At 47.8% G+C, this 23,717-nt stretch overlaps 2 protein-coding genes across 6 annotated transcripts in view; both read left to right on the top strand.

The window, feature by feature from the left end:
* LOC137302517 (acetylcholinesterase-like) overlaps nucleotides 1-23,717 on the top strand; it is a 50,824-nt gene that overhangs the window by 5,976 nt on the left and 21,131 nt on the right. Inside the window, exons 1-2 of one of the 5 annotated variants that reach the window (XM_067972242.1) lie at nucleotides 8,414-8,447; nucleotides 21,227-22,749. In XM_067972242.1, coding sequence (XP_067828343.1) covers nucleotides 21,248-22,749 — 1,502 coding nt within the window. In that variant the 5' untranslated portion in view covers nucleotides 8,414-8,447; nucleotides 21,227-21,247. Of the gene's footprint in view, nucleotides 1-8,413; nucleotides 8,448-15,398; nucleotides 15,523-15,542; nucleotides 15,632-21,226; nucleotides 22,750-23,717 lie in introns of those variants that run through there. The other 4 variants (XM_067972243.1, XM_067972238.1, XM_067972240.1 and 1 more) reach the window with 4 other exon arrangements.
* Nucleotides 1,595-5,361, top strand: LOC137302319 (zinc finger CCCH domain-containing protein 13-like). The gene is made up of 2 exons (XM_067971957.1): nucleotides 1,595-1,694; nucleotides 4,028-5,361. The coding sequence occupies exons 1-2, from the start codon at nucleotides 1,595-1,597 to the stop codon at nucleotides 5,359-5,361; spliced, it is 1,434 nt and encodes a 477-aa protein (XP_067828058.1).

Genomic DNA, 23,717 nt, shown 5'->3' on the forward strand with positions numbered 1-23,717 from the left:
GCCACGTTAAGTGGCTTCAATTTACCCGCGATCACGTGGGGAATGGACGGATTTCACTGGGCGGGTTACCCACACGCCCAGTCACCCCACCCCACCCCCCCCACCCCGCTGCCAACCCGCCTCCCTGGTAATATCGGGGCCCATGTAACCCAATGTATACTCCAGGGAGCCAGCTGGCTGATCCCACTCTAAGCTTCACACATCAACTTCCCAACAAAGCAAGAAACCATCTCCTTTCAATGTTAAAGTTGATGTGTGAGGGTATCCCAAATGGGGTCTTCGTGGTCCATGAAAGGAAGGGGCTTGATGGGTTGAATGGTCTTTCTCATTCCATCCTTAAGCTGTTAGCAATTCAATGGTCCTTTGGTCTACTCCTGTTCCTATCTTCCTACACCTTCAAAACCTATTCAGCCCCTCGAGCCTGTTCCGTCATTCAATTAGATCATGGCTGATCTGTATCTTAACTCCATTTACCTCCTCGGTTCCATATCCCTTAGTATCCCGACTCAACAAAAATCTATCAATCTCAGTTTTTAAATTTTCAATTGACCCCCAGCCTCAACAGCTTTTTGGGGGAGAGAGTTCCAGATTCCCACTCCCCTTTGTGTGAAGAAGTGCTTCCTGACATCACCCCTGAACGGCCTGGCTCTAATTTTAAGGTTCTGCCCCCTTGTTCTAGATTCCCCAATCAGAGGAAATAGTTTCTCTCTATCGACCCTATCAAATCTTTCAATCATCTTAAACACCTCGATTAGATCACCCCTTAATCTTCTATACTCGAGGGAGTACAAGTCTAGTCTATGGAACCTGGCGTTATAATTTAACCCTTTTAGCCCTAGTATCATTCTGGTGACACTGCGCTGCACCCCCTCCAAGGCCAATCTATCCTCCCTGAGGTGCGGTGCCCAGAACTGAACTCAGTATCTCCAGGTGGGGTCTGACCAGTGTGAATGTGAGGCTGAAGTGATGAGGTGAGGACTTTATTGAACTCTGATATTAGAGGACCATGTTCAGCCCAACAGCAGAATCACTTTACCAGCTGTCCATTCAGAGCCAGCTGCAAATGCTTTTGCCCTGATGTGTGGAGAGGGAGTCCGTGTCCATCGATGTGATAGAGGGCCCCGCTCCCTCTCTATCTCTGTAACCTTCTCCTGCTGTACAATCCCCTGAGGCCTCTGCGCTCCTCCAATTCTGGCCTCTTGTGCATCCCCGATTTTCATCGCTCTACCATTGGCTGCGGTGCCTTAAGTTGCATCGGCCCTAAGCTCTGGAATTCCCTCCCTAAACCTCTCCGACTCTCACTCCTCCTTTAAGACGCTCCTTAAAACCTCCCTCTTTGACCAAGCTTTTGGTCACCTGACCCAATATCTCCTTATATGACTCGGTGTCAAATTTTGTTTGATAATCGCTCCTGTGAAGCTCCCTGGGACGTTTTCCTACGTTAGACACGCTGTATAAATGCAGGATATTGTTGAGGAAAGAAAGGGTGAGGTGGGGATGGAGGGGGAGTAGGGGCCTTAGTCAAGAACAGTCTGACAACACCGAGGCAGTGGAGTGGTCGAGAGAGGTAGAGCTGGGTGTCATCAGCTTACATATGGAAGTTGAGCCCATGTCTTCGGATGATGTCGCCAAGGGGCAGCATGTAGATGAGGAAGAGGAGGGGGCCGAGGATAGATTCTTGGGGAACTGCGGAGGTAATTGCACAGGGACGGAAGAGACGCCATTCCTGGAGATGCTGTGGTTTTGTTTGGATAGGTCAGAGTGGAACCAAGTGAGGGCAGTCCCACTTAGCTGGACAACGAAGGAGAGGCATTGGAGGAGGATGGTGTGGTTGACAATGTCTAAAGCTGCAGAGAGGTCAAGGTGATGGGGAGGGATAGTGCACCATGGTCACTGTCACAGAGGATGTTACTTATAACTTTGGTGCTGTCTCAGTGCTGTGATAGGGGCAGAAACCTGATCGGAGACATTCACACGTGATGTTGCAGGAAAGATGGGCACGGATTTGGGAGGTGACAACACGTTCAAGGACGTTGGAGAGGAAAGGAGGTTGGAGATGGGGCGGTAGTTTGTAAAGAGATGGGGGGGTGTCGACGGTGGCTTTGAAAGGCAGAGGGACAGTGCCTGAAGAGAGGGAACCATCTACAATGTCAGCAAGTGCGGGAGCCTGAAAGGGAAGTTGAATGGTTCAGCAGTTCAGTGGGAATGAGATGGGGGAAGCAGGAGGTGGGTCTCATGGATAAAAGGAGCTCTGAGGGGGGACGGGAGAGAAACGAGACAAAGACGTGGGTTCAGGGCTAAGGCAGGGGGGGAAGGTTTGGCTTTATTGAACAAGGAGGAGGGGAGGCAGCCTTTGATCGATCAGTTGGGATATATGTATATACATGTCCACCACTGCATGTTTACACAGTACTTCAGTTATGTGGAGAGACTGGAGAAGCTGGGATTATTCTCCTTGGAGCAGAGAAGGTTAAGAGGAGATTTAACACAGGTGTTCAAAGTAAATAGAGGTTTTGATAAGAGTAAATAAGGAGAAACTGTTTCCTCTGGTGGAAGGGTCGGTAACCAGAGGACACAGATTTAAGGTCATTGGTAAAGAACCAGGGGGAGATGAGGAGAATTTTTTTTACACAGCGAGTTGTGATGATCTGGAATGCGCTGCTTGAAAGGGCGGTGGAAGCAGATTCAATAATAACTTTCAAAAGGGAATTGGATAAATACTTGAAGGGAAAAAATTTGCAGGACTATGGGGAAAGAGCAGGGGGAATGGGACTAATTGGATAGCTCTTTCAAAGAGCCGACACAGGCACGATGGGCTGAATGGCCTCCTGTGCTGTACAATTTTAAGATTCTATATAAATTTACATAAATATATATATTTTACCTGGTATATCAAATATATACAAATTTCATGTGTGTATATACCACTTGTGGATATTACCCAACTTTTGCATATATAACAAATAAATATTATTCATAGATTCAAATATCTAAAATAGATACATGAAACAGGACGCATACATGAATATATTATACTACATTCATATATTGTCACTATGAATGTGTACGTTCATATGTGAGTCAGACATATATAAGTAAACTATCTAGGCCCTAAGCTCTGGAATTCCCTCCCTAAGCCTCTCCACCTCCTCCTTTAAGATGCTCCTTAAAACCCAACTCTTTGACCAAGCTTTTGGTCACCTGCCCTAATATCTCCTTTGGCTCTGGTGAAGCGCCTTGGGACGTTTCACAAAGTTAAAGGCACTACATAACCGCGTTGTTCACGGTCCTGGGACAGTAAGGGAAGCCCCGAGTTATTTTTATCAGTTGATCTCAGTCAGTCCTGGGCCCCAAACCCAGGTCGTTACCTTTGCGGACCTTTTGTCAGTTTGAAAATAAAGGCAAGGGAACTGGACGGATCCTCGACGTACAGATCCCACTCGGAGCAGAGTCTCTCACCTCTGCTCCTAATATCATCTTCAGTGAAACCGGAGAACCATCCAACAGATTTTAAATAGAGCCACTTAATATAAATGGAGGTTGTTAGATTTTGTTACCAAGGGGCCGTAATGTTTCCCCTAAACTCAGCACCCTGTGAATGGCAATATGTAAATCCTCTGATTTTATTAATAGATGACTCTCTCTCTCTCCCATGGAAGGCTGTGTTACTGGAAATGTAATTACACTGCTGTGTAACTCAGTCCTGGGTAGCTTAGCTTCACTTAATCCAGTTACGCTGCATTCGTCCACCCCTTGATAGGAGAATTGAGGGAGTGAGTTCATAGAATCGTGCAGGAGTATCGAATAAACATCCAATGATTCACTTGCACTGGGTTTCTAACTTCAGTGATGATATTGAGTAATTACAAAGACAATTGCAGATTTGCTATAACTGGATAACAGGATACATAACAAGGACAGAAAGATATCAGTCGACAAGGTTAGATAGAAGTAGATACAAATAGAGAGTCAAATCAGGAGGGTCAGACAGATAGAGAGGTACAGATAGGGAGATTGAAATGGATAGAGAGAGAGAGGCAGTCAGACAGGAATCGAGAGAGGCAGTCAGACAGGAATCGAGAGAGGCAGTCAGACAGGAATCGAGAGAGGCAGTCAGACAGGAATCGAGAGAGGCAGTCAGACAGGAATCGAGAGAGGCAGTCAGACAGGAATCGAGAGAGGCAGTCAGACAGGAATCGAGAGAGGCAGTCAGACAGGAATCGAGAGAGGCAGTCAGACAGGAATCGAGAGAGGCAGTCAGACAGGAATCGAGAGAGGCAGTCAGACAGGAATCGAGAGAGGCAGTCAGACAGGAATCGAGAGAGGCAGTCAGACAGGAATCGAGAGAGGCAGTCAGACAGGAATCGAGAGAGGCAGTCAGACAGGAATCGAGAGAGGCAGTCAGACAGGAATCGAGAGAGGCAGTCAGACAGGAATCGAGAGAGGCAGTCAGACAGGAATCGAGAGAGGCAGTCAGACAGGAATCGAGAGAGGCAGTCAGACAGGAATCGAGAGAGGCAGTCAGACAGGAATCGAGAGAGGCAGTCAGACAGGAATCGAGAGAGGCAGTCAGACAGGAATCGAGAGAGGCAGTCAGACAGGAATCGAGAGAGGCAGTCAGACAGGAATCGAGAGAGGCAGTCAGACAGGAATCGAGAGAGGCAGTCAGACAGGAATCGAGAGAGGCAGTCAGACAGGAATCGAGAGAGGCAGTCAGACAGGAATCGAGAGAGGCAGTCAGACAGGAATCGAGAGAGGCAGTCAGACAGGAATCGAGAGAGGCAGTCAGACAGGAATCGAGAGAGGCAGTCAGACAGGAATCGAGAGAGGCAGTCAGACAGGAATCGAGAGAGGCAGTCAGACAGGAATCGAGAGAGGCAGTCAGACAGGAATCGAGAGAGGCAGTCAGACAGGAATCGAGAGAGGCAGTCAGACAGGAATCGAGAGAGGCAGTCAGACAGGAATCGAGAGAGGCAGTCAGACAGGAATCGAGAGAGGCAGTCAGACAGGAATCGAGAGAGGCAGTCAGACAGGAATCGAGAGAGGCAGTCAGACAGGAATCGAGAGAGGCAGTCAGACAGGAATCGAGAGAGGCAGTCAGACAGGAATCGAGAGAGGCAGTCAGACAGGAATCGAGAGAGGCAGTCAGACAGGAATCGAGAGAGGCAGTCAGACAGGAATCGAGAGAGGCAGTCAGACAGGAATCGAGAGAGGCAGTCAGACAGGAATCGAGAGAGGCAGTCAGACAGGAATCGAGAGAGGCAGTCAGACAGGAATCGAGAGAGGCAGTCAGACAGGAATCGAGAGAGGCAGTCAGACAGGAATCGAGAGAAACAGATAGCAATATTCAAGCAGAAATAGAGATAGACAGAAATAGAGATGGAGAGAGAGAGAGAGACAGAAATAGAGATAGACAGAAATAGAGATGGAGAGAGAGAGAGAGACAGAAATAGAAAGGCAGACACAAAGATGGATACAAATAAAGAGAATGACAAAGATAAGATAGATTGACAGCGAGAGCTCACTCCTAAGGCAGAGTTTGATTCACAGCCCTCAGTATAACTCTGGTCCAGCCAGCTGCAGTTGATACCCTAAAGCCACAGGTCTGAGACCAGCCCTGGGGGAGAGAGGTGCTGTGTGAGTCACTGTTTATTTGACACCTGCAGTGTTGGCGGGCTTTGTTTTAATCCATGGCTTTAGGGAGAGATATTTTAGCAAACTATTATTAACGGCGAGTTTAATGTAGATAAAAATCAAAACACCGTGAGGGAAATTTAACCTTGAAATAGCAGATCTTAAAATAAAATCACCGTGTAGAACTGAGTAACAGCAAAATTATCATCTGTACCACTGGGAGTGATGGGAAAGGATTAACTCACACGCGAGGGGTGAACTCCAATTGGAAAATTTAATCGTGAGACCCTCTAGATTCACGGCGAGCGATGACAGCTGTTGTTCCACTCACTGAATCCGACCTCCGCATCGGAACAGCATGGGGTGTCAGAGACGGGCCAAGCGGAATACTTGGTGAAATGTCACCGGAAAGAATCCTGATGCTATTTACGCAGAAAGGCACAAGGGTGTATTGTTACACTCCCAGCTCCCCCCACCACCCCGGTATAATTAGCCCAGCTCGGGTCTTATCTCTCCATTAATATCCCACCAATAATTCAGAGAAAGATGTGCACTGCAGTGCCTCGCTGATTGTAAACACGTGTCCTTTCCATCTGCAGGTTCTCTTTTCCTGCAGTGTTTTGTTGGGGATAATTCAGCCAGTGTATTTCTGAGGACACACAGGTAAACAGGGACGTCCGTAAGGCATCTCTGAAAAGAAAAACTTGCATTTATATAGCGCCTTTCTCAACCTCAGGACGTCGCAAAGCCATCGAGTTACTTTTGAAGTATAGTAACTGTTGTAATGTAGGAAACGCAGCAGCCAATTTGCGCACAGCAAGATCCCACAAACAGCAATGAGATAATGACCAGATCATCTGTTTTAGTGATAAATATTGGCCCAGGACACCGGGGAGAACTCCCCTGCTCTTCTTTGAAATAGTGCCATGTGATCTTTTACGTCCACCTGAGAGGGTAGATGGGGCCTCGATTTAACGTCTCATCCTTAAGGTGGCACCTCCGTCAGTGTTGCACCCCCTCAGTACTGTCAGCCTAGATTATGTGCTCAAGTCTCTAGAGTGGGACTTGAATTCAACACCTTCTGACTCAGACCGACTGAGCCACAGCTGACACCAGACAAACTGTCATGAATAGGTAGAGAGGCAGTTCCAGATCGATGATGTAATGAAGTACACACCCACTCCTGTGTTTCTAGGGCACTGGGACAATGGGGAGTGGATTGTGGCAGCCAGCTCGGCTCCTAACACCTCGTCACAGTGTCCCTGATTAAGTAAACAAGTGTAAACAATTTTACAACACCAAGTTATAGTCCAGCAATTTTATTTTAAATTCACAAGCTTTCGGAGATTTTCTCCTTCCTCAGGCAAATGTTTCAAGGGCTCCTTGAAGCCTACGCATTTATACATATAGAACTATATGTATAAATAGACTAGTTCTATATGTATAAATAAATAGTTCTATATGTATAAATAAATAGACTAGTTCTATATGTATAAATAAACTAGTTCTATATGTATAAATGCGTAGGCTTCAAGGAGCCCTTGAAACATTTGCCTGAGGAAGGAGAAAATCTCCGAAAGCTTGTGAATTTAAAATAAAATTGCTGGACTATAACTTGGTGTTGTAAAATTGTTTACAATTGTCAACCCCAGTCCATCACCGGCATCTCCACATCATAAGTAAACAAGCAAAGGGGGTTATAAACCCTAATGATACAGATAAGGGACTGAGGAGGAGATTTGTGAGCCTAATAATAAAAGTGGGCAGGAGTTGAACTGCCTTTAGATGGCCAGGTTTAATTGATGTTGAGAACAGCAAGGAGTGATACAAGGACAGACTGATGGAGGCACAGAGACAGAGAGCGAAACAGAAACACAGAAAGAGAGAGAGAAACACAGAGAGAGAAAAAGGGAAACACTTGGAGGGAGTTACAGGGAGAGGGTAACACACTCGCCTGAGTCTGAAGTTCATGGGTTTGAGCCCCACTCCAGGGACTCGAGCACAAAATCCAGGCCGACACAGTACTGAGGGAGTGCTGCACTGTTGGAGGTGCCGTCTTTCAGGTGAGATGTTAAACCGAGGCCCTGTCTGCCCTCTCAGGTGGACGTAAAAGATCCCACGGCCACTATTGGAAGAAGAGCAGGGGGAGTTCTCCCCGGTGTCCTGGGGCCAATATTTATCCCTCAACCAACATCACTAAAATCAGATGAACTAGTGATTATCACATTGCTGTTTGTGGGATCTTGCTGTGCGCAAATTGGCTGCCGCGTTTCCTACATTACAACAGTGACTGCACTTCAAAAAGTACTTCATTGGCTGTAAAGCGCTTTGGGACATCCTGAGGATGTGAAAGGAACGATAGAAATAAAAGTTCTTTCTTTTTAAAAAGAAATTGTTAAAGATTCTAAGTAGGATATTGTCCTGCAGATTCCAGCTGTGTTTTACCATTTTAATACATTCAGTAGACATTTAATTGACACGATACACTCAAATGTCAGCCACGATTTGATGTCGGAGGTCAGTCGAGGGGTTAGGAAGTTACATTTCTCTTGACGGCTTTTTGGAATATAGCGTGGCCAGAGCAACAAAAGAGACCCTGTCACTTTTAAAACAGTGCAGCCTCTCTCTGGCTGGAGGACCCTCACACCCCCTTATTACGAGGCACTAAATCTCCATCCCCCCCCCACCACCCCCACCTGATTTGCATCAGCGTTCAAACCCTAGTGTGTTCCTGAGAGACAGCTGGAGCTTTTAAATAGCTTCAGCTGGTCGAGGGGGCTGGAGGCGACTCTGACAGCTGGTATCGAGGTGTGGTATGTGTCCTCTTCTCATTCATTTTTCTTCTGTCTCTATAAGTATCGATTATCAGGGGGACACCGGGGAGAAGGTAGGGTTTTGATAGAGCAGATACGGAGAAGCTGGGATTATTCTCCTTAAACCGGAGAAGGTTAAGGAGCGATTTAAACGAGGTGTTCAAAATGATGACAGGATTTGATAGAGTAAATAAGGAGAAACCGTTTCCAGTGGCAGGAGGGTCGGTAACCAGAAGATTTAAGATAATTGCCAAAAGAACCAGAGGGGGAGATGAGGAGAATTATTTTTACGCAGCGAGTTGTTTTGATCTGGAATTCACTGCCTGAAAGGGCGGTGGAAGCAGATTCAATAATAACTTTCAAAAGGAAATCGGATAAATACTTGAAAAGGAAAAGATTTGCAGGGCTATGGGGAAAGAGCAGGAGTGGGTGGGAGGGGGTCTAATTAGATAGTTCTTTTCAAAGAGCCAGCACAGGCACGATGGGCCAAATAACCACCACCTGTGCTGTAAGATTCTACGATTCTAAGAAGGTTGGCCGGGGGGAGGGAGCATGAGGAGAAAAAGCCCTCACTGATTTCTTTATCTTGTCCCGAGGAATGTTTTAATCCCAGAAATTGTCACCACTGACCAGCGGGTTACAGCCCATGCCAGCCGTTTGTAATTCAGGGTAAACCTCTTTATTTTATAGGAGTCAATGAGGGGGAAGGGGGTTAGAGCTGTTAACGGTGATCTCCAGGGGTTTTTTAAGCGTGTTCTTCACAACTTTAGATAAATCGACAAGTGAAAGAGCAAAAAAAGAGAGAAAGATCGAACTTTTATATCGCGTCTTTCATGACCAGCCAATGAAGTGTAGTCACTGTTGTAATGTAGGAAACGCGGCAGCCAATTTGCGCACAGCAAGATCCCACAAACAGCAATGTGATAATGACCAGATAGTCTGATTTTTAGAGCTGTTGGTTGAGGGATAAATATTGGCCCAGGACAGCGGGGAGACCTCTCCTGCTCATCTTCACAGAGTGGCCGTGGGATCTTTTACATCCACCTGCCTGTGATCTGCCATCCGTTTAATGTGATAGTCGAATATACGATAATCGATAGACCCAGAGTGCTGTAAGCTGCAGGGCGATCGACCGGGTGCTGGAAGGTGGGATTAGAATGAGCACCTGGTTGTTCTTCGAGTCGGTGCGGACACGATGGGCCGAATGGCCCCTTTCTGTGCTGTATCTTCTCTATGGTTCTAATATCCATGCGCACAGGTTTCCCGTATACACTGGCAACTGGTACAATCCCCCACTGCCAGGGCGTACTTAGAAGATTTAGAACTCTAGGAACAGGAGGAGGCCATTCAGCCCCTCAATCCTGTTCCACCATTCAATTAGATCACGGCTGATCTGTATCTTTATTCCACTTGGTTCCATATCCCTCGATGCCCTTGATTAATCAATCTCCGTCTTGGAATTTTCAATTGACCTCCGGCCTCAACAGCTTTTAGAGGGAAGGGAATTCCAGATTTCAAAGATCGTAACAAGATCGTAAACTGGTGACGTGCAGGTGACATCTTCCTAACGGCCTAGTTTCAGGAGCAGTTGAGAGTAGATTTGACCCTCGCCCCCCCCCCCCCCCCCCCGACCAAGGTGAAAGGTCGGTGTCTAACCGACCATTCTCGCAGGCGCTTTTAAAAATAGAAAATTTATGTGTTGCCCCCTGCAGTCAAATAGCCTGCAGATGCTCCATGTCTAGCTTCACTTACTTGGGTGAGGTAATGGTATCCCAGTATAAGCAAATGCCTTTAGGGGAGGAAATAGCCTCCCAGGAAGGTCTACTGAGTGAAGCAGCAGGGCCTGGTAGCCCCATATTGAATACCAATGTTATTAGCCGGCCTGCCAACTCCCATCTATTCTGCTGACACTCAGTAGCTCTGATGAATAATGTTTGGGATGTAATTGTGCAAGTGTTGTTTCTGAATGGGTCCCAGAGGTCCAATCAATCTCCCTCTCACGCAGTCCATACATCGCTTCAGAATCCAACAATCACTTTCATCCCTTCTTGCTTTTGAGATCCTGAGGGGGGAGATTTCCTCGGTTTGGGTGAAATTCGACTAGGGGTGGTAGCGCAAGACGAGTGCTAGCGAATCAGACGCCCATTTTTACACTGCGCCTGAAGCCCAGTTTCATCCCCTTTGTTCACGCCCGTCTTCACGAGCTCACGACAAATAGTAAACGCAGAAAATCCCCCTCTTCCAACCAAAATAAATAATGGCACCCCCTCAAATGGGATTCTGCTCTCCCTCCCCCCCTCCCCCCTACTTTAAGGGTGGGTCTCCCAATTAAAGAAAGACCTCAGGACGTCCCGATGCACTTTCATGGCCTCAGGACGTCCGATGCACTTTCATGGCCTCAGGACGTCCAGATGCGCCACGCAGCCAATTAATTGCCTCTGGAGCGCACTCACTATTGTTATGTAGGAAAACACGGCAGCCAATTCACACACAGCAAGAGTCCAGAAACAACAAATGCGATGCTGGGCCCAGATCATCTGATTTCTTTTTGGCGATGTTGATTGAGAGAAAAATGTCGGCTGGGACACTAGGGTGAACTCCCCTGCTCTTCTCTGAGGGGAAAGAATGAATCTTTTACAGACACGCCTTGATTAAAAGTCTCATCCGAAAGACGCACCATTTTTAAAAACAGGAGGGCCTGGTCAGTCGTGCCAAAGGCTCAGTTGATAACGGCGATGTGTCACCAAATCACGCAGGTCCAGGAAGTCCCCCTCGTTCTTATTTGGCTGATCTCAGCTAACACAACAATCCTATTAGCCTAAGTGCCTCTGTGATAGGGAGGGGATGATCCTTTGGCGTTCCTGCTCCAGATCATTAGCCACTAACCTCTGCTGGAAAGGGCACCTGTGCCGTTTCCGAACTGAGAGCAGAATCACGCTCGGATTAATCCCCCTGCAGTCGAATAGCCCGGGGCTAATTTACCTCCAGGCGCTGCATTTTGAGGCCAGTTTTCTCCCAATGCCGCTTCAGGAAGCACAGACTGTTGCTCGAGTGCAGGCATGATCCGTGTCAGCAGGCTGTTTGACTGTGGGTGGCATCGCAGCCAAGCCTCGTCCTGTCCTCAATGGACAATTGTGTGTGAGTGTGAGGTGTCAGCCGTGGCTCAGTGGGTAACACTCTTGCCTCTTGAGTCAGGAGGTTGTGAGTTCAAGTCCCACTCTAGACTTGAGCACGAAATCCAGGCTGATACTCCCAGTACTCTACTGAGGGAGTGCTGCACTGTCAGCAGTGCCGTCTTTTGGATGAGACATTAAACCAAGGCCCCGTCTGCCCTCTCAGGTGGACGCAAAAGATCCCACGGCCACTATTTCAAACAGGAGCAGGGGAGTTCTCCCCGGAGTCCTGGGCCAATATTTATCCCTCAACCAACATCACTAAAAGAACAGATTGTGACAGATCTGCCCTTGGTTAGACTTGCCCCTGCATGGTTAGGTTTTAAATTTTTTGGGTGGCAAGTTGCTGAAATTGTGAGCTGATAACGTGGCAGCGAGGGAAACCGGGCATCTGGGACCTGAGTGAACACGACACATAACCAGGTATCGCCTTAATCGATCAGATCACAGGATTGAGGATTTAACAGCAAAGGAAGTGTAAATTAGAATGGGTGAACCAATGTCAGATCAGGTACAGAGAGAGAGAGAGGAAACGTTTTATAAAAAAATTAATTTAAAATGTTACTTTTTAAAAAATCTCCAACAATTAAAATCTGAAGGAATGAGAGTCCACACTTGTAATCGTTAATTTACAATGTCAGAGAGGTTGATTGGCAGTAATTAGCAGTTATCACACTGCTAAAAGAGTACTTGGTTAAGTCCTGCCCAATCCAGTCTATCAGTGGCGAGTTTAGTTTGTATCTACCGTGTAAATACAGGAACTTCACCTCATTCTGGGCATTTGAACGGTGAGTCAAACAGCGAGATGCCGTTTTCGTGAAGCTAACGGCCGAGCAGCGCGTCTCGGACAGCAACTTCTGAGTTTAACCTCGCCTGAAGTTGTTGTACCATTAGCCTCACCGTTATTTTGACAGCAAATTCTGGGTCATTATCTCGTGATTATCACATTGCTGTTTGTGGGATCTTGCTGTGCGCATACTGGCTGCTGTGTTTCCTACATTACAACAGTGGCCACACTTCAAAAGTTCTTCATCGGCCGTGAAACGCTTTGGGACATCCTGAGGTTGTGGAAGGCGCTGTATAAATATATGTTTGTTCCTTCTTTCATTTCAGTATCCCTGGAGACAACAGACAGTTTTGTGTTTCTGGAGAAGGGAACCACTGTCTCGAATGTTAACCTGTCTGTTTCTCTCTCCACAGGAGCTGACTGACCTGCTGAGTGTTTCCAGCATTTTCTGTTTTGATTTCAGATTCCCAGTGTCCGTCACTTAAAAGCACAGAAGGAGGCCATTCGGCCCATCATGCCTGTGCCGGCTCTTTGAAAGAGCTATCCAATTAGTCCCACTCCCCCCCTGCCCTTTCCCCATTTTCCTTTTCAAGTATTTATCCAGTTCCCTTTTGAAAGTTATTATTGAATCTGCTTCCACCGCCCTTTCAGGCAGCGCATTCCAGATCAGAACAACTCGCTGCGTAAAAAAAAAATTCTCCTCATCTCCCCCCTGGATCTTTTGCCAATTATCTTAAATCTGTGTCCTCTGGTTATCGACCCTCCTGCCACTGGAAAGAGTAAGGCCTCGTCTTTACCTCCCATGAATCCCAATACCACATTTTAACACTGGCAACGGGATTTTGAGAGTGATTCTGAACAGATGGCTCAACCATTTTGCTACCTCTCCACAACCTCTCTGTTCCTACGGTCTGTGCGTGGAGAAATCATTCATTTTCACCCTTTTGTAAACTTGAGCCCTTCCAAAACTCTGCTGCCCGTATCCTAACTCGCACCAAGTCCCGTTCACCCATCACCCCCTGTGCTCGCCGACCTACATTAGCTCCCAGTGAGGCAACGCCTTGATTTTAAAATTCTCATCCTTGTGTTCAAATCCCTCGGTGGCCTCGCCCCCTCCCTATCTCTGTAAACTCCTCCAGCCCTACAACCCTGCATTCTGCGCGCTTCCAATTCTGGCCTCTTGCTCATCCCCGATTCCCATCGCTCCACCATTGGCGGCCGTGCCTTCAGCTGCCTGGGCCCTAAGCTCTGGAATTCCCTCCCTAAACCTCTCCATCTCTCCTCCATACAACCTACCCCTTTGACCAAGCTTTTGGTCACCTGTCCTAATATCTCTTTAGTTTTTGTCTGATAATCGCTCCTGTGAAGCGCCTTGGGACATTTTACAATGTTAAAGGCGCTATATAAATGCAGGTAGTTGTTAGGAGGAGATTGGATGCAGAATGTGCACATTTAGTGGAATGTTTAAGAAACTGTGAGGCATAAAAAAAAGGCAAATAACAGAGCAGTGAGCTGTTTAACAGTGGAACGCTACTGTTGAACAATAACCCTGATCTTTGCTCAGTCTCTGCCCTTCAAGTTGCCAAAGGATCTTTGAGTTTACCATCAGGAAATAATCTACACTGAGGGAATTAGAAGGGAATTCCAGAGAATCACAGAAAATTTACGGCACCGAAGAAGGGCCATTCGGCCCATCGTGTCCGCGCCGGCTGAGAAACGAACCACCCAGCCTGATCCCACTTTCCCGCATTTTGTCCGTAGCCCCTCTGGTCACGGCTCTTCAGGTGCACATCCAGGGATTTTCCTTGCCCAGAGTGAATTCCCTTGTAGCACCTTGGGATGTTTTATTACGTTAAATGCGTGATATAAGTGCAAGTTGTTATCACCGTTGATTTATAAATGAGTTGCTCTGTGTGAGGCAACAAGGGTGATTAGCTGGAAGCCGCTGCTAATCCCGGTTAATGTTCTACCCGGTGTACGGGCGGCGGATGGGCCTTTGCTGATTTGAGCTTTTATTTTCCCACGTACCTCTCGTCCCCTCCACAAGGCGCTGACTCACGTTTGATTCGAGGTTTGTAGCCCTTGCCAGTTTCTGGCGCCTCGGCGTGCTCTTTCAAAGGGCTGGCACAGGTACGATGGGCCAAATGGAGTCCCAGTGCTGTATGATTCTAGGCAGCCGGGTGGCCAACCCTCCTGGGATTGTCCCAGAGTCTCCAGCAACTGAAGATTAACTACATAGAATGTACAGCACAGAAACAGGCCGTTCGGCCCATCTGCTCCGTGCTGGTGTTTATGCTCCACACGAGCCTCCTCCCTCCCTACTTCATCTCACCCTATCACCATATCCTTCTATTCCTTTCTCCCTCATGCGTTTATCCAGCTTCCCCTCCAATGCATCTATGCTATTCGCCTCAACCACTCCACGTGGCAGATTACCTGGTCATTATCTCATTGCTGTTTGTGGGATCTTGCTGTGCGCAAATTGGTGCTGCATTTCCTACATTACAGCAGTGACTGCACTTCAAAAAGTATTTTATTGGCTGTGAAACACTTTGGGACGTCCTGAGGTGGTGAAAGGCCCTGGAGAAATCTCTTTCTCCCCACTCCCCCAGTACCCCCTGCTGGCTGTCGGGTGAGGAGCGGATCCAGCTGTGATATTCCACCCTCCGAACCCCATGGTCAAATAGTATGTCCAGGCATGAGGGTCAGTTACTTGAGCACGGTAATCGAGAGCTGCTGGTGCAGAGGGGAGGCGAACCCTCCAGGAGAGGAGTGGCCGGGGAGGGGGAGGGGGACGAATTTAAAAAAAAAATTTGATGCCATTTAAATGGGATCATCGTGTGACCTACGTAATATGTCACCAGCTGGGAGAGGCTTCCTATGTTTGTTTCTGTAATGCGTCCGACACCATGACCTGAATGTTACCTTATCTCGTTAGCTCAGTTATAGAACAAATTAATTATCGGCTGACTGGATGAGTCAAACTCGCCCTTGCCCAGAGTCATTGAGTTCAATGAGCTGGACCAGCGTGCAACAGGGAACCTTGTACAACGTCCAGGAAACTCTGACTGAAGCTTAACTCGATGCCACTAACCAGGGCTGCACTTCAGACCGAGTGAGTTGGTTTGTCCCTCTTTCTCTCTGGCTGTGAACACTGGCTCGGTTGATGTTTTCACCATTTGGGAGATGGGTACATTTTTGTCGAGTTAAGGGAGCCTAGGCGGGTAAGTGGAGCTGAGCTGCAGCTCGGCCATGATCTGGGTGAATGGGCGGGACAGGCTCGAGGGGCTGAGTGGCTTCCTCCTGCTCCCCATCTGCTCAGAAAGGCAGGTTAAATATTCACAGCTGGGAGCAGGATTGGCCCTCCCACGGATCTTGCACTGTGCAATCTGCTCTGTCCAAAGTCCGCTCAGGACTGACGGCTTGTATCTGAGGGCACCTGACACAGCATCAGCCAGTTAAAAGCTTGGTACCGTTGGTAAGATGCTGGGAGACACATCATTGCCAGATATGAGCTCTGGGCCGTGGCCAAGAGGAACTGGTCTGCAGCCCTCCCCAACTCGTCTGACATGGGATGTCTCACGATCGTCTCAGCCGGTAGAGGGAGACTCTTCTCCCATTCGCCGAGACTGAACTCCTGTGTTTGGAGCACACTGGAGCTGGGGGATGCAAAACTGAGGGACTACAGTGCCTGCCACTGGTGGAAGGATGTAATTACAGTGTGACAAGTTTACATGGGAAGTTTCCATTAGAAATATGGACATAGGAATTTATAATGGAAAAGAAAATTGACACAAAAATGTAGCATCTGAAATAAAGTTTTTCAGACAGGAAGTACACGTAGAAAGAAATTGCATTTCTATAGCATCTTTCACGACCTCAGGATGTCCCAAATCGCTTTACAGCCAATGAAGTACTTTTGAAGAGTAGTCACTGTTGTAACGTAGGAAACTACATTATTGCTATAATAGATGTAAAACTTCAGGGATGAATTTGTTCCTTTAATGAAAAACAGGAGAGTCACTGCTTTTTGCAACAAAATTAATGATCTGCCAACAAATTTGCATCCTGAGAAACTGGATGTTTTAAAGCCGCACATTCTGCAGTTTTACCGATGGGTTGTTAGTTGGGCTGGTCCAGTCAGTCATTAAAAGAGGGGTCATGGGCTCATATTTGCGTGTTTTCCAACAGTGATGGAAATGAGTTACAAAAAGCATGGGGACAGGAGTCGGGAAAGATCCTTCCAGCTTAAGCAGAATCCCAGCTGGTAAAAGGAGAGTGAGGAGGATTCAGGGAAGGACAAATAGATCCACCAGAATATCCCAAAAGGAATGGTGACGAGATAACGCATCGAAATCACTTGCAGGTCAATTCCAGCAGATTGAAATTAACTTAATGTGACCAGAGTGCATCTCAATAAATCCGCAGCTAAATATATCAGGAAATGCACAGCGGGGATGAGCAATGAGAGCACTTTCCCTAAATTCCAGATATAAATAGCCAGTTTGCAAATCTTAGTACCACACGCTATAAAATAATTCATCCGCTGGTTCAGTCTGAACAAAGATAACAGATTCTAAACTGGTCATTTTAGATGGAGGTCTATTTTCCACTTTCAGTGAATTACAGTCCGTGTCCGCTGGAATTTAATGGAGCAATTTCAGATGGTGGCGGGATCAAATTTTGTTTGTCTGGTCCTCTACTACTGGGGACCTACCTGCAATAGACCTGTCCTCACGTTTGTTAAAGCACATAGATTGGCATTTAGTTGGTGTATAATCAGTGACGTATCGAGTTCTGGAGGGCACAAGCCCTGAGAGAAAGAACTTGCATTTATATAGCACCTTTCATGACCTCAATATGTCCCAAAGCGCTTTACAGCCAATGAAATGCTTTTTTTGAAATGTAGTCACTGTTGTAATATAGGAAATGCAGCAACCAATTTGTGCACAGCAAGATCCCACAAACAGTAATGTGGTAATGACCAGATAATCTGTTTTTAGTGATGTTGGTTGAGGGATAAATATTGGCCAGGATATCAGTGAGAGTGAATGGGAAAGGGTTTGGTCCATTGGGATTCTATACAATGGGGGTGACTGGGAGGGGGTTTGGTCCATTGGGATTCTATACAGTGGGGGTGAATGGGAGGGGGTTTGGTCCATTGGGATTCTATACAGTGGGAGTGACTGGGAAAGGGTTTGGTCCATTGGGATTCTATACAGTGGGGGTGAATGGGAGAGGGTTTGGTCCATTGGGATTCTATACAATGGGGGTGAATGTGAGGGGGTTTGGTCCATTGGGATTCTATACAATGGGGGTGAATGGGAGGGGGTTTGGTCCATTGGGATTCTATACAGTGTGGGTGAATGGGAGGGGGTTTGGTCCATTGGGATTCTATACAATGGGGGTGAATGTGAGGGGGTTTGGTCCATTGGGATTCTATACAATGGGGGTGAATGGGAGGGGGTTTGGTCCATTGGGATTCTATACAATGGGGGTGAATGGGAGGGGGTTTGGTCCATTGGGATTCTATACAGTGGGAGTGACTGGGAAAGGGTTTGGTCCATTGGGATTCTATACAGTGGGGGTGAATGGGAGAGGGTTTGGTCCATTGGGATTCTATACAATGGGGGTGAATGTGAGGGGGTTTGGTCCATTGGGATTCTATACAATGGGGGTGAATGGGAGGGGGTTTGGTCCATTGGGATTCTATACAATGGGGGTGAATGGGAGGGGGTTTGGTCCATTGGGATTCTATACAATGGGGGTGAATGTGAGGGGGTTTGGTCCATTGGGATTCTATACAATGGGGGTGAATGGGAGGGGGTTTGGTCCATTGGGATTCTATACAATGGGGGTGAATGGGAGGGGGTTTGGTCCATTGGGATTCCATACAGTGGGAGTGACTGGGAAAGGGTTTGGTCCATTGGGATTCTATACAGTGGGAGTGACTGGGAAAGGGTTTGGTCCATTGGGATTCCATACAGTGGGAGTGACTGGGAAAGGGTTTGGTCCATTGGGATTCTATACAATGGGGGTGAATGGGAGGGGGTTTGGTCCATTGGGATTCTGTACAATGGGGGTGAATGGGAGGGGGTTTGGTCCATTGGGATTCTATACAGTGTGGGTGAATGGGAGGGGGTTTGGTCCATTGGGATTCTATACAATGGGGGTGAATGGGAGGGGGTTTGGTCCATTGGGATTCTATACAGTGGGGGTGAATGGGAGGGGGTTTGGTCCATTGGGATTCTATACAGTGTGGGTGAATGGGAGGGGGTTTGGTCCATTGGGATTCTATACAATGGGGGTGAATGGGAGGGGGTTTGGTCCATTGGGATTCTATACAGTGGGGGTGAATGGGAGGGGGTTTGGTCCATTGGGATTCTATACAATGGGGGTGAATGGGAGGGGGTTTGGTCCATTGGGATTCTATGCAATGGGGATGAATGGGAGGGGGTTTGATCCATTGGGATTCTATACAGTGGGAGTGAATGGGAGGGGGTTTGATCCATTGGGATTCTATACAGTGGGAGTGAATGGGAGGGGGTTTGGTCCATTGGGATTCTATACTGTGGGGGTGAATCGGAGGTGGTTTGGTCCATTGGCTATAATCCACTCTCAATTCGGCTGAATTGACTTTCAAAGTCTGAGAGACGGGAGGTGGGGGATAGTGGGAGTGTCACCCGGGTACAGCAGGGGATGGTCTAATGAGACTGCGGTTAAGGTGCAGAATCGAATGGGCTTTGGTTTGGAATTGTACTTGATAAAGTTGTTCCATTGCTCGCACTGATACCCCCTCACACTGATAACAGCAAAATACATTCATCCCACCTGCACCTCATGTCGTTTTCAGAAGTTAAATTGAACCTTTATAGACTGTAACTATACGGCTGCCCGTCCATATACTGTCACACATTACAAGGCGAACAGCTGGCTCTCCACTTCTTGTGTCACATATTATTCCCGCTCGTCTACTTGACATCTCCTGGAAACTGCCCACGTCAGGTTTTCCGAAGATACATTTACCCGCGGCTATTTCCATAAGCCATGTTATGGATGCCGTTGGCAACTGGTATTACAGAGTGGGGAGCGATGACAGGCCGGCTATTCCACTGTGACGCCACACACGGGAGAGCTCTTTGCATCGTCCAACACCTGATATTGTTTTCTCCTCGTGTTCCGTGGGACAGTCGGGTACATATATGTATATTCATTCCCGGGATGTGGGCGTTACTGGCAAGGCCGACATTCTCTGGTTACCCTCAGAAGGTAAAACTCGGCCTTCTCTGTTGCGGTTTCATACAACTGAGGGGCTTGCTAGGCAACTTCAGAAGGCAGTTAAGAGTCAACCACGTTGGTGTGGGACTGGAGTAACATATAGGCCCAGACCGGGTAAGGACGGCGGGTTTCCTTCCCTAAATTACATTGGTGAACCAGTTGGGTTTTTAACGATAATCCGACAGCTTCACGGTCACTTTTACTGAGACCCGATTTTTCAACATTTTTTTGAACTGAATTCAGATTCTCAAACTGCCGTGATGGGATCTGAACTCACATCATCTGGATTATTAGTCCAGGTCTTGGGATTACTAAAAGAAAGAACTTGCATTTCTAAAGCACCTTTCACGACCTCCGGATGACCCAAAGCGCTTCAGGGCCAATGAAGTACTTTTCCTGAAATGTAGGAAGTACACTGGCCAATTTGCACACAGCAAGTTCCCACAAACAGCAATGAAATAATGACCAGATCACCTGTTGGCTGAGAAACAAATGTTAGCCAGGCCAGGAGAACTCTCCCTTCCTTCAAGATAGTGTCGTGGGATCTCTTATGTCCACCCAAGAGGGCGTCTCACCTGAAGGACGGTACCTCCAACAGTGCAGCACTCCCTCAGTACTGGCACCGGGAGTGTCAGCCTGGATTTTGTGCTCGAGTCTCTGGAGTGGGACTCGAACCCACGACCTTCTGACTCAGAGGCGAGAGAGAGAGTGGCCCACTGAGCCGCAGATAGTCCAGTAACATTACCACTCCCTCAGTTGCCATTCTTCGTATATGAGCCTTGACAGTGAGATCCAACAAGCCAGATGACTATACATTTCTCACCAATGATATCGTGACATGAGACCTACACAAAGACCTGCTCCTTGGTTGCTTCAAACCTGCAGGTTCTAGAACCACATACAATTCCCGAGCCCTGACAAACTGCCCCTCAAAAACAAGGCAACTCAGTCCTATTTTCCCTTAGATTTTGGCCCTGGAGGTTTGGAGAGGGCTGCATTCAGCACTGATGCCTCGTTGGCGGGTAAATCCCAAATCAGACCTGTTAGTATCAGTAAATTGAGATTTTGAAGAATTCATTCTCAGGATGTGGGCGTCGCTGGCAAGGCCGACATTTATTGCCCCTCGCTAATTGCCCTTGAGAAGGTGGTGGTGAGCCACCTTAAACCGCCGCAGTCCGTGTGGACAACCCTCCGAGATCTCCGCGCTCCTCCAATTCTGGCCTCTTGTCCATTCCCAATCCCTTTGCCCCACCATTGGTGGCCGTGCCTTTGGCCTTCTAGCCCAAAGCTCTGGAGGTCCCTCCATAAACCTCTCCTCTCTCTCCTCCTCAAAACCTACCTCTTTGACCAAGCTTTTGGTCACCTGTCCTAATATCTCGATGTCAAATTTCTGTCTGATTTCTGCTCCTGTGACGTGCTATGGGACGGTTTTACTATATTAAAGGCACTATATAAATGCAAGTAGTTGTTGTTCCAAAGATTTAACTGTAGCCCAGAAATTCAGGAACTTTTTCCTCTCTCGCCTCATTTTTTCCTTTCAGTTCCACCAAGCCGCAAGAAGAATGAAGACGCTTGCCACCTCTCTGCTGGCCGTGCTTCCACTCTTGATAGCCCTGTGCCAATCGCAACATCAGACGGAGCTTCTGGTCAGCACCAAGTCGGGCAAGGTCATGGGAACGAGAATGCCCGTCCTGTCCAGCCACATCAGCGCCTTCCTCGGAATACCCTTCGCCGAACCACCCGTCGGGAACTTGAGGTTCAAGAAACCCGAGGCCAAAAGACCGTGGTCGGGGACCTGGAATGCTTCCTCCTATCCCAAGAACTGCCAGCAATACGTCGACACTCAGTTCCCCGGATTTCCCGGCTCGGAGATGTGGAATCCCAATAAAGAGATGAGTGAAGACTGTTTATACCTCAACGTGTGGGTCCCCTCCCCAAGGCCGAAAAACGCAACAGTCATGGTCTGGGTCTACGGAGGTGGTTTCTACAGTGGGGCCTCGACGTTGGACGTCTACAATGGGAAGTATCTTGCCTACACTGAGAAGGTGGTGCTGGTCTCCATGAACTACAGGGTTGGCGCTTTTGGTTTTCTCGCCCTACACGGAAGCCAGGAGGCGCCAGGAAACGTTGGGCTGCTGGACCAGAGGCTGGCATTGCAATGGGTGCAGGAGAACATCCAATTCTTTGGTGGAAACCCGAAGACGGTGACCATCTTCGGAGAGAGTGCTGGTGGAGCTTCCGTCGGCATGCACCTGCTCTCCCCGGGAAGCCGGGACCTCTTCAACAGGGCCGTCCTTCAGAGCGGCTCGCCGAATTGTCCATGGGCAACTATCTCCATCGCTGAAGGTCGCAGGAGGGCGGTGGAATTAGGAAGACTCCTCAACTGCAACATCAACAGTGATGACGAGTTAGTCGACTGTCTTCGGGCAAAAGAGCCTCAAGAGCTGATTGACAAGGAGTGGTCAGTCCTCCCTTATAACAGCGTCTTCAGGTTTTCCTTCGTTCCGATCATCGATGGGGACTTCTTTCCGGACTCCCTGGATGCCATGCTGAACTCGGGCAGCTTCAAGAAAACGCAGGTCTTGTTGGGAGTCAACAAGGATGAAGGTTCCTTCTTCCTCCTGTACGGCGCCCCGGGTTTCAGCAAGGACTCGGAGAGCATCATCACTCGCGAAGACTTCACGGAAGGAGTCAAGCTCATCGTCCCTCACGCCAGCGACTTGGGGCTGGAGGCTGTTGCCCTCCAGTACACTGACTGGATGGACGAGCACAATGGTATAAAGAACAGAGACGCGATGGATGACATTGTAGGAGATCACAACGTCATCTGCCCCTTGATTCACTTTGCCTACAAGTACTCTGAATTTGGCAATGGTATCTACATGTACTTCTTCGATCACCGAGCCTCCAACCTGGCTTGGCCAGAATGGATGGGGGTCATTCACGGCTATGAGATTGAGTTTGTCTTTGGGCTGCCTCTGGAGAAGCAACTAAACTACACGGAGGAGGAGGAGCTGTTGAGCAGAAAGATAATGCGCTACTGGTCGACGTTCGCTAGAACTGGGTAAGACTAGATACACAATACTGGAATTCACAAAAAAAAAGTTACACCATTTTCCTGTAGAAAGACTTTTATTTCTACAGAGTCTTTCAAGACCTCAGGACGTCCCAAAGTGCTTCACAGCCAATTAAGTACTTTTTGAAGTGTAGTCACTGTTGTAATGTAGGAAACGCAACAGCCAATTTGCGCACAGCAAGATCCCACAAACAGCAATGAGATAATGACCAGATAATCTGTTTTAGTGATGTTGGTTGAGGGATAAATATTGGCCCAGGACATCGGGGAGAACTCCCCTGCAAATAGTGGCCGTGGGATCTTTTACGTCCACCTGAGAGGGCAGACGGGGCCTCGGTTTAACGTCTCATCCGAAAGAAGGCACCTCCGACAGTGCAGCGCTCCCTCAGTACTGGCACTGGGAGTGTCGGCCTGGATTACGTGCTCAAGTCTCTGGAGAGGGGCTCGAACCCACGACCTTCTGACTCAGAAGCGAGAGAGAGAGAGAGAGAGAGTGCTCTCCCCACTGAATCACAGCCATGGTCATGTTTACTGATACCGGCTTTTTTTTTTAAAAAGCTTAATTCAAATTCTCAAACTACCATGGTGAGATTTGAAGTCTCAGTTCTCTGGATTATTAGTCCTGGCCTCTAGACTAATAGTCCAGTAACATAACCACTACACCATAGTACCATAGTTTAGTGGGGTCAGGTTCAAATCTAAGTCGGCAGCCTCTTGGTCTGCCAGATGTGCAGATGGAATGAGTTTGACACGGACTCTACATCAGAAACTAGTCATAATTTGATAGGAAGCTCCAGAAATTCCTCTCTGTGCTCATTTCAGCAATTGGCTAACAGACTGGGGTGAAATCTCTCTCTCTGTACTTGATTGTAACAAAGCTACACCCAGACATCTGGGCCATGACACCGGGGCTTAAAGAGTTAAATTATGAGGGCAGGTTGCATCCACTTGGTTTG

This window comes from Heptranchias perlo, chromosome 35 (genome assembly GCF_035084215.1).
Source record: "Heptranchias perlo isolate sHepPer1 chromosome 35, sHepPer1.hap1, whole genome shotgun sequence".
NCBI classification, from domain to species: Eukaryota; Metazoa; Chordata; class Chondrichthyes; order Hexanchiformes; family Hexanchidae; genus Heptranchias; species Heptranchias perlo.